Source organism: Dipodomys spectabilis, unplaced genomic scaffold, assembly GCF_019054845.1.
Source record: "Dipodomys spectabilis isolate Male_0828 unplaced genomic scaffold, ASM1905484v1 ptg000097l, whole genome shotgun sequence".
NCBI classification, from domain to species: Eukaryota; Metazoa; Chordata; class Mammalia; order Rodentia; family Heteromyidae; genus Dipodomys; species Dipodomys spectabilis.
This window is the reverse complement of record NW_024870774.1, coordinates 4,888,246-4,899,671: the sequence shown is the minus strand read 5'-3', so window position 1 is coordinate 4,899,671 and position 11,426 is coordinate 4,888,246. Positions and strand designations below refer to the sequence as shown.

Sequence of the window (11,426 nt, the reverse complement as noted above, 5' to 3'; positions counted from 1 at the left end):
TGTTACTTATCTTTTCAGGGAGGACCAGTGGAGACTCAGTGACCCAGATAGAAGGCTTGGTTACTTTCAGAGAGGGGACACCTCTGATCCTCAACTGTACTTACCAGAGCACTTACTCAAATGTCTTTATTTTCTGGTATGTCCAATATCTCAATAAAGCCCCTCAGCTACTTCTGAAGAGTTCAACACAAAGTCCGAAGTCAGAGAACCGGGGTTTCCAGGCAACTCTTGTTAAGAGTAACAACTCCTTCCACCTTCAGAAATCTTCACTCCAGCTGTCAGACTCAGCTCTGTACCTCTGCGCTCTGGGAGACACAGTGAGAAATCTGTAGGTTCAGCTGTTCCTAAACCAGGGTGCTGATAGGCACAGTCCTGGGGGGAGAAAATTCTCTCTAGGCAAAGTTGATGTAGCATCCTCCAGAATGAGATCCAATCTCAGGTGGAATTCATAGCCTCTTAGGAGTTTATGAATCACTCTGAGGCAAGATAGGATGACTGTCACAAGCTTGTGATCTCCAGAAGTGTCAATGCTCAGTTCAAAAGGCCCCTCTCCTTCCCAAGGAAGAGGAAATCCCAGCCAACATTTCCCATGACATGGATGAAATCATCAAAGTGAACTATTTCAAATATCCAGGTATTCCCAAAAACAAATCTCCAAAGAAACAACTGCCCAATAAATAAGTGGGCTAAAGACTTAAAGAGAAACTTCTCTGAAGAGGAAAGAAGGATGCCCAATAGACACATGAAGAAATGTTCAACCTCTCTAGCCATAAAAGAAATGCAAATCAAAACAACAATGAGATATCACCTCACCCCAGTAAGAATGGCTATAATCAAGAACTCTAATAACAACAGATGCTAGAGTGGATGTGGACAGAAGGGAATCTCACTACATTGTTGGTGGGAGTGTAAATTTGTTCAACCACTTTGAAAGCAGTATAGAGGTTCCTCAAAAGACTCCACATAGAGCTCCCCTATTACCCAGCAATCCCACTTTTGGGCATTTACCCAAATGATCACAAACAAGATCATAGTAAAGCTACCAGCACAACTATGTTTATTGCAGCATCATTTACCATAGCTAAGATATGGAACCAACCCAGATGCCTCTCAGTAGATGAATGGATCAAGAAAATGTGGTATATATACACAGTGGAATTCTATGCCTCCATCAGAAAGAATGGCATTGACCTATTTGTTAGGAAATGGAAAGAATTGGAAAAAATCATATTAAGTAAAGTAAGCCAGGCCCAAAGAAATACAGGTCAAGTTAGAGGAAGAGGGCTGCGGTGCTGGCAAAGCAGCATGACAGGATGCTTCCCACAATAACTGTACTTCAATCCATATCTGAAGAGAATTTCCGTAGAGTGAAGATTACTCTTTGTATGCCAAGTTGGTGTTGGTGTTAGGAGATCTGCATATCCCTCACCGGTGCAACAGTTTCCCAGCTAATTTCCAAAAACTGCTGGCACTGGGAGAGATACAGCACATTCTCTGCACTGGAAACCTTTGCACCAAAGAGAGTTATGACTATCTCAAGACTGGCTGGTGACTTCTGTATCCTGAGCGGAGACTTCGATGAGAACCTGAATTACCTGGAACAGAAATTTGTGACCGGGGGACAGCCCAAAATAGGTTTGATCCACGGAGATCAGGTCATTTGGTAGGGAGACATGGCCAGCCTGGCCCTGCTGCAGAGGCAGTTCGATGAGGACATTCTTATCTCAGGACACACTCATAAATTTGAAGCATTTGAACATGAAAATAAATTCTACATTAACCCAGGTTCTGCCACTGAGGCATATAATGCCTTGGACACATATATTATTCCATCGTTTGTGCTGATGGACATCCAGGCTTCCACAGTGGTCACATACATCCACCAGCTAATTGGAGATGATGTGAAAGTAGAAAGAATTGAATACAAAAAGTCTTAAAGCCAGTCTGTCTTGATTTTTTTCATTACTCTGTTCAAATCAAGCAATTAAACATTTAAGAATCACATCACTGTATCCCTTTTATATTTAACAGTAAAATGTAATACATCTTCTGTTACTACTTCCTCTAATCTTCTTAGAAACTGTAGTTAGTTTTCAGTATAGACTTTGTATTTTAAAAAGTCCACCTCACAGGAAATGGTTATGTATTCAGAAAAAGTTATTCTTGTAAATATCTTCAAAGTTGGCATTTGGACCTTATTTTACAACCAGTGCTTGAACAGAAAGAATACAGACTTTCTGTGTACATTTTTCTCTTCTCCAGTAATAAATATTTACTTTTCATGTAAAAAGAAGAAATATAGGTCCCATTGTTTTCCTTATTTGCAATAACTAGTATATGTCTGAGACAAAGAGAAACTGTCAGACAAGTTGATGTTAGGTGAAATGAACCCCAAGGTAAGGATTCAAATGTTCTTTTATCTTCCTTGTGATTGTTTCCAACGTATTTATAAGATGATTTCTTTGTTGCTTTGTATGTACTTTCACCAGGGTATACGCCTTGCTTTCACTGTATTTGATGTTGATATAATTTCTAGAGGGGAAGGGAAAAAACAAACTGTTTAAATAGGATTACAGGTGGACTCATTACAACAATGAGATGTATAAGACCTTACTTGGAAAAACGAACTTTACAACTTTGGCAGAGTGTGGGCTGGGGGAGTGGTGGTGGGGGGTGTGGGGGTGGGGGAGTGGAGAAGGGAAGGGCTGGTATGGGGAAACAAAGGAGGAGGCAACAATGCTTGATAAGAAATGTACTCACTATCTTGCCCATGTAATTTTAACCCCTCTGTATGGTATTTCCATAATAATAATAATAATATTTTTTTTAAAAAGACTCCACAGAGAACTCCCCTATGACCCTGAAATCCTACTTTTGGACATTTACCCAAATGATCAAAAACAATACCATACCAAGGCTAGCTACCAGCACATCTATATTTGTTGCAGCATTATTTACCATAGCTAAGATATGGAACCAACCCAGATGTCCTTTAATAGATGAGTAGATCAAGAAAATGTCACACACACACACACACACACACACACACACACACACACACATTTATATGAATTCTATGCCTCCATCGGAAAGAATGGCATTGCCCCATTTGTGAGGAAATGGAAATACTTGGGAAAATTATATTAAGTGAAGTGAAGTAAGCTGGGCACAAAGAAACATAGATCCCATGGTTTCCCTTATTTGCAATAACTAGTACATATGTAGGTCAAGCAGAAAAGGCCAAAAGCTATGTACATATAAAATGATGTCAAGCGGAATGAAAACCAAGATAGGGATACAAATATCTTTTTTTTTCTTGGTATTGTTTCTAACGTATTTTTAATGTATCATGTGATTTTTTGGTTGCTTTGTAAGTTCCTCCCCCATGGTATAACCCATTTTCACTGTATTTGATTTTGGTGCCCTGAGTCTTGTATATACACTTCTCTAATTCGGGAAGGGGAAGGAAAAAAACAAAACGCTAAATAGGGGTACAGGTTGACCCATTGTAACACCGAGATGTACAAAATACTATATTGAAAATGAACTTTACAACTTTGGGCAGGGGGTTGGGGGAGGATAGTTGTGGAGGTGGGAGGGAAGGGATGGTAGCGGGAAAACAAATGAGGAGGCAACAGTACTCAATAGAACAGTACTCATTACCTTGTTCATGTAACTGTAACTCCTCTGTACAGCATTTTTGCAATAAAAAACATAAAAAAGAACCACTAAGTAAACAGATAAAGTGGCTCATGCCTATTCTACATACTCTTGATACTCAAGAAGTTTAGATCCAACAATAATTTTCACACAATAATATTCAGCAGTTGTGTCTCAAATATTTATTTAACTTGAATGTTAGTGTTTGTAAAAATGTGTTAGTCTTTTACTGTTAAAAAGTTAGTGTTAATCTTATCTTTTCACATTTTGTTAGCAAATACTAGTTCTACATGGATTTTCCTTCTGAGAATTTCATACAAACATTCATTGTACCCTTCTCAAACTCATTTTTTCTGTCATTCTCCCTCCCGTCCTCCCTCTTAAAATCACTTCAAACCAGATATAGGTGGCTCATACCTGTTATTCTAGCTACTCAGGAGGATAATATCTTCAGATGTTAGTTCAAAGCCAGCCTAGGCAAGACAAGTCTGTGAGCCTCATGTCTCCAATTTCCAAGAAAAAATTCAGAAGTTGAGCTGTGGCTCAAGTGGTAGAGTGCTAGCCTTGAGCAAAAATACCTCAAGGACAGTGCACAGGTTCTGAGTCCAAGCCCCAGGACTGGCACCAAAATTTTCTATCTAATCTATCTATCTGTCTATCTATCTATTATCTCTATACATAATCTATATATAACATAATTATTCCTGTGGGATTGTCTCACAAGAACAACTGGGAGAGAGAGAGTAAAAGATAATAAAAGATGGTGAATAATATAGTGAAATATAAGCATTCATGCATGATGAAGGCATAAAGAAACAGAGTTGTCAAACAGTAGTAGGAAAGGGGGATAGGCAGAGAGAAAAATGTAAAAAGTTCATCCAACTAAAATATAATATATGCCCATTGGCAATACCATAGGGAAAGCCATAGCACAATTACTATACACTAAAACATGGGGTTTACTTTCAAAGGTTCACATAAAATGGGTCTGGATGCTGAATAATTCTTTAGTCATTATTGAGAAACCATTAGAGGGCAGCATCTTCTCAAGGATCCCAAGGGACCTTCTCAAGTGCACTGTGTGGTGGGGAGTGACTGCATGTGAAGGGGATGCTGGGAGGAGCTTGTTGCTGAAGTGGGGGGGGGGGGTGAAGAAAAGAAGCTTGTTTTTCTGATTGGTAAAAGTCTTTTTATGTTTCCAAAAGCACAGTACTGAGAATATCTCAATGAGACACATTTTCCTTTACAGTTTATTCTCTGAGTCCTCAGTGAATCCAAGGGAAAGAATGATGAGATCCCTGAGTGTCTTACTAGTGATTCTGTGGCTTCACATGAACTGTGAGTTTAACATTTTTATGGGGATATGAAGTCCAGTGTTGGTAGTTGTTTTATATTTCAGGTCTGCGAGGAGAAACACGAAAGTGCTCACTAGTCAATGAGAGAGGGTAAGAGGCCTGTAGAGAAAGCATCCACTATTCAACCATTGTCTTTGGCTGACCTTTGTCTTTCTGCACAGGGGTGAACAGCCAACAAATGGAGGTGGAGCAGCATCCTGAGTCCCTCAGTGTTCCAGAGGAATACACTGTCTCTCTCAACTGCACTTATAAGAACAGTGGTTCTCAGAACTTCATGTGGTACAGACAGTATTCTGGGAAGGGACCTGAGCTGCTGATGTCTACATACTCCAATGGTGATAAACACGAGGGAAGATTCACAGTGCATCTCAACAGAGCCAGCCTTTATCTTTCCCTGCACATTAGAGGCTCCCAGTTCAGTGACTCGGCCACCTACCTCTGTGCAGTGAGTGCACAGTGCTCCCCCAACACCTGCAGTCTGCACACAAACCTATGGGGGCCCCAGTAAGGCCTGAGCTGTAGCACAGAGCAATCTGTTCCCTAGATGTGATGGCAGCTAAGAGTAATAGCAGGTAGGGGTTGATTATTTTACTTTCTTATCATTGTGAAAATACTTGAGCCTGAAATTAAAGACAGAATACTGTTCTCTGTCATGTTAACTTTGACTATCAGTCTGAGTAGATTGATGTCTCAATTTGTAATGCACATTTCTATGTGTGTGTGAAGCTATTTCCATAGGTGATTAGCACTCTGCACAGTGTGAAAAGCTCCTCTAAAGGTGGGCAGGACAGATCCAATAGACTGAAGGCCTGGATGGAACAAATGCTTTCAGGCTGTGCCCAGCTTGTATTGAAGAATCTAGCCTCAAATTGTGTGCACACATGCACACGATCCTATAAAGAAACCTGTCTAAAATTCTACAGTTGACATGTTTTCCAGTTTTTTCTTTCAATTCTAAACTTTCAAAATATGTACAAAAGTTTCACACAATTAATGCATATGTCTTGACAAGAAGGTGCATATGAAAGCTCTATGAAACTGTTTCCATAAGCAGTGTACGTTATGCCTGCTTCTCTATCTTCTTTTTTTAAAAAAATGAGGTGTTATTGACAAGCATAAATGTACACCAACTTTGTCCATCCATCTTGATGTCTAACCCATTCTAATACCACATTCTTACTAACCATAGTTTTTGATACTTTTATGTATAAAAGTAAATGTAATATGATAATAGATATTCTCTTTCAGTGATTAACATGCCTTGCTTTTTTCCATTAAGCTTTTCAAGATGTTCATTCATTTCAAGAGGAATGTAATAGCAAAACAGAAATGCAAATGAGATAAAGGCTTCATAATACTCTACTTTGCTTTTTTTGTGCCAGCACTGGGGCTTAAACTCAGGACCTGTGCATTCACACCTAGTGCTCTTACTGGAGTCACAGCTCTGCTTCTGAAGAGTTTTGTGGACTCACCTTTCCTGGGCTGGCTTTGAACTGCAATCTTCAAATCTATCTAGGACTAGACACCCAATAACAATCTACTTTGAAAGAGATTTTTAGTCTTAAGTTATTTTATTAAAAGTTTAAAACTTAGCTGTACTCTCAGTTGCAACCAGGTCTGGATTAGTAAAAGACACAAATTAAAGCAAAAAATGTGATATGGAAAAGATAAAAAATCAGAGTGGATCTAAATTGGTGTACTGGTGTAAGGTCTGAGTAGGTCTTGGAATTCCTTTCCTAAGCCATACTAAGTGTAGCATGAAGATATGGGGAGCATCGACCACAGGAGCCCCTGACCCAGCTGACATGGGAGCACAGTGATTCTGGTTTCCTAGAGAAAGGGTATAAAACAGCATAGGCACCAAAGGAAGGATTTGATCTAGAGAATAAAGACTTATTCTTGCTTTTGGTTAATATTGAAGGTTTGTTCTTCTTCTCTTCAGAATGAGAGCTTTGCCGAGTAGATTAATCTAGGTTGACTGTAACAGATCATTATATACCCTCTTGGGTTTTAAGGTTTCTGTCGGGAAACATGTTCTTGGAATCTTAACTCTTTCTGCATGATAGGTCATGTCCTTATTAATAGTATTGAATAAGAAATGTCATGTGACCTGGTAGATTTATGTCTCATATAACCCACTTTTTTTTTTTTACCAAAATTAGAGTGCCAACTCTCTTTGTTCCCACTGTGATACTTACCTCCAGCAGCCCAAGACAGTGAAGATTCATCCCTGCCTGAGACCACCGATCCTGCTCTGTCCACCTGAGGAAGGCTAGAACATCTTAATGGAATTCCAATGCTTAACAATGTCTCTGAGTAGCCTAAGTGAATTAAATTACAGCCTACAAATTGATTTTTTTTTTTTGCCTGAACTCTGGGCCTGGGCGCTGTCCCTCAACTCTTCAGCTCAAGTCTAGTGCTCTACCACTTGAGCCACAGTGCTGCTTCTGCTTATGTGGTGCTAAGGAATCGAACCCAGGGCCTCATGAATGCAAGGCAAGCATTCTACCACTGAGCCACCTTCTCAGTCCCAAATTGATATTTTTAAGGTAAGAATTTTTCCAGAGCTGTTGAGTCTCCCTTACTCTGTTTCTCTGGTTCAGGCCAGTTTGAAAGTAAGAAAGGGTCAGGGCAAAAATAACAGGTGCAATGGCCACCAATACCCATGGTGTTTTCCAAAGTTGACTTCTTGTTTACACACACACACACACATTTCTCAGAATAAGGTGTACAAAAAATAGGAAAATGGGACTGGGAAGGTGGCTCAGTGGTAGAGTGCTTGGCTTGCATGCATGACGCCCTGGGTTCAATTTCTCAGCACCACATAAGCAAAAAGAAAAAAGCCAGAAGTGGCTCTGGGGCTCAAGTGGTAGAGCACTAGCCTTGAGCTGAAGAGCTGAGGGACAGCGCCTAGGCCCATAGTTCAGGCCCCACACCGGACCCCCCCCCAAAAATAGGAATATCTGAGAACACTAGATCCTCTGGTGCTGAGATCTAGCCTTCTGTTTAGACATACAATGATTATAGTCATTTTAACTTAAATTTTTATTCAAATTAGATCTCTTTACTTCACTATATGAATTAACAGCTTCATCTCACTCCCTTGAATTTGGTGTCCATAAAGGTTTTTCTGTTTTGTTTACTGATGTCTTCCCAGACAACATACTTATTACAGGAGATCAGGACCAAACCCAGGAGATGTAGTTCAAGGAGCTTATTGGTTGAGGTTATGAAACCATTACAACCTGCAACATAGCAAAGACATATTCCACCCAATGTGAATAAGATGATTGATAATGTCAGTCAGGATCCAGATCCTGCTGCTTCCTAGTGATCCTTCTTCCTGAATCATTCCTATATCCACATCACTGAGACCCTGACCTTCCTCATAGTATCTCTAATGCAGAATTGATCTAGGTCAAAGGGAACTTACCATATTCCTCCACCTTAGTGTTACTGCTGTCACATATTTTATTCCACACAAAACACCAAAAGAGTTTTATAGTTTTACCTTTAAAACATGATCCATTTAAAATATTTTTCTTTTAGTCATTTAGTTATGTCCTGTCCTGCATTGTTTTTGTTTAAAAGTTAATTGTTATTATTGGCTTTGATTCTTTGTGTAATGTGACTTTTCTCACCCTTCAGGCAACTGGAGTTAGTTTTTTCTGTATTACAACATTTAAGAAACATAAGCATTGCTGTGGTTTGAATGGGGGTCTGACCTATTAAGGCCTGTGATGAGGCTTGATCCCTAGTGTGGTCCTGGTGGGAGACAGAGCTTTTTAGAGATAAACAACTCCCATGGCACTACCCAGGGATAGATGATTGGCTTTTCTCAAGAGGTGACTGAGTCTTGGAGGTCTCCAGTAGAAAAGTCTTGGTGTGCCTGGTGTGAGCAGATCTTATGGAGTTGGGTTAATTGCATGGCTAATGAATTTCTGAATAATTGCATAGCATCCTATGTACACTTGTAAATATGTAAAGCACATATCCATGGCTTTCTTCTTGAAATTTGATTCTGTTTTCCTTCTGCATATACCTTCCCCTTGAGCTGTCTTATAGCAGTTCCTGCATTGGATGCTTTGCTTTACATGGTTTTTAATCACCTGCCGTCAATTAAAATACAAAAGTATTACACAGAAAGTTCCAGAAATAAAAAGTTTATGAGTTTTCAGTGTCATGCCCCTCTGCATTGTAGTGAAATCTTGCACCCCTATACTCTGCCACTCAGGAGAGAACCATCCCTGTACAAAATGTCCATGGGGCACAACTAGCTACCCTTTAGTCACTGTTTACTCTTTGTTTTATTTGTTTTCGTGGAGATGGGGAATCAAACTCAGGGCCTTGCATATTTTGATAGGTGGTCCATCATTGAGCTGTATCACTAGACCTTGCTAAGTAGTTTGTCAAGTAAATATGTGCCAGTTCTTTTGGTTGTAACTCTCACTGAAAAACTTACTGCTGCAGATCATAGTGAGTGCTTAGTCAGATGGAAAATGTTCTACTCTGTGGGTGATTTGAATATAGCATGTGTCCTGGTAGACAGCAATATGTTGTAACAAAATGCCTAACTTTATAAGTAAATCTTATGTGTATGTCTACATATATATGTATTTGTGTGGTAAAACATATCATACATAGAGTCCAGTACTACTAGTGGTTTCTGGCATTGATGGGAGGCCTTGGGACTTACCTCCCATTCATAAGGGAGTCCACTGAAATAAAAAAATCAGGGTCATGAGGTCTGTTCTTGTGCCAGTACCAAGCTGTTTTGATTACTATGGCTTTATAGTAGAGTTTGAAATTTGTTATTGATATTCCTCCATCAGTATTCTTTCCATTGAGGAGCGTTTTTGCTATAGGGGTCTTTTATTGTTCCCTATGAATTTTTGGATTGCCTCTTCTAGTATATGTATGAGTCAAGCAGAAAAGGGCAGACAGGGTGATGTTAGGAAAATGAACCCTAAGATATGTATTCAAATGGTTTTTTTCTTTCATGCATTTGTTTCTAACACATTTATAAGATTATTTCTTTGTTGCTTTGTATGTCCCTCCCCCACAGTATAACCCTTGCTTTCACTATATGTCCGTATAATTTGTTGAAGGGAAGGGGCAAAACAAGTCGTTTAAATAAGAATACAGGTGGACTCGTTGCAACAATGAGAAATACAAGTTGTCATGTCGAAAACGAACTTTACAAATTTGGTGTGGGGGAGGGGAGGATTGGGTGGGGGAGGGAGGGAGGCTGGGAAGGGATGGGAAGGGGAAACAAAGGAGGAGGCTACAATGCTTGATAAGAAATGTACTCATTATCTTGCCCATGTAATTGTAACCCCTCTGTACAGTATTTTCACAATAAAAAATAAATAAAAATTAAAAAAAAAAAGAATTTAACCTAAAAAAAAATCAGGGTCAGACATACTGTCTTGCAGTTTTCCAGAAAACCATCAGAAGGCGCTGCACTCTCAAATGTAGGTCGCATTTGCATTCAGGTGGTATAACACCCCTACTCCCTTTGTGGTCACAAGTCAGAGTGATGTGCAGAAAGAAGGTCTTATTCATGATTGAGGAGTTTCAATACAATCCTAGAAAAGAGCTCTGTACGACTGGGTGTATCACAAGAAGCAAGAATCATTTCCTTCTAACAACATGCTTTCTGTCACCTGCTCAGTTCTTGTGATCCTTTTAATGTACAGTAAGTAATAGTTTATCCTACATATTAACAATATGTTCTTGTCCTACAATTATGATAATATTTAGCCTTTTTCCTCATATAACAATGTTACTTATTTTTTCAGGGAGGAGCAGTGGAGACTCAGTGACCCAGACAGAAGGCTTGGTTACTTTCACAGAAGGGGCACCTCTGATCCTCAACTGTACTTACCAGAGCACTTACTCAATTGCCTTTATTTTCTGGTATGTACAATATCTCAATAAAGCCCCTCAGCTACTCCTGAAGAGTTCAACACAAAGTCCGAGGTCAGAGAACCGGGGTTTCCAGGCAACACTTGTTAAGAGTGACAACAGCTTCCACCTGCAGAAATCTTCACTCCAGCTGTCAGACTCAGCTGTGTACTACTGCGCTCTGGGAGACACAGTGAGAAAGCTGTAGGTTCAGCTGTTCACAAACCAGGGTGCTGATAGGCACAGTCCTGGGAAGAGAAAACTCTCCCCAGGAAGAGTTGATGTAGCTTCCTCCACAATGGGATCCAAACTCAGATGGAATTCATAGACTCCTAGGAGGTTATGAATCACTCTGAGGCAAGATAGGATGACTGTCACAAGCTTGTGATCTCCAGAAGTGTCAATGCTCAGTCCAAAAGGCCCCTCTCCTTCCCAAGGAAGAGGAAATCCCAGCCAACATTTCCCATGACATGGGACAAATCATCAAAGTGAGCTATTTCATAT

At 39.8% G+C, this 11,426-nt stretch overlaps 1 pseudogene and 2 gene segments (V, D, J or C); all 3 read left to right on the top strand.

Moving 5' to 3' along the window:
- Positions 1-594: 594 nt before the first annotated feature.
- Positions 595-2,003, top strand: LOC122113436 (annotated as a pseudogene).
- Positions 2,004-4,886: 2,883 nt separating this feature from the next.
- On the top strand, positions 4,887-5,523 carry LOC122113435. The segment is given in 2 exon segments: positions 4,887-4,998; positions 5,177-5,523. Coding segments are annotated over 2 exon segments (459 nt in total).
- Positions 5,524-10,613: 5,090 nt separating this feature from the next.
- On the top strand, positions 10,614-11,213 carry LOC122113449. The segment is given in 2 exon segments: positions 10,614-10,713; positions 10,817-11,213. Coding segments are annotated over 2 exon segments (360 nt in total).
- The last annotated feature ends 213 nt before the right edge of the window (positions 11,214-11,426 follow it).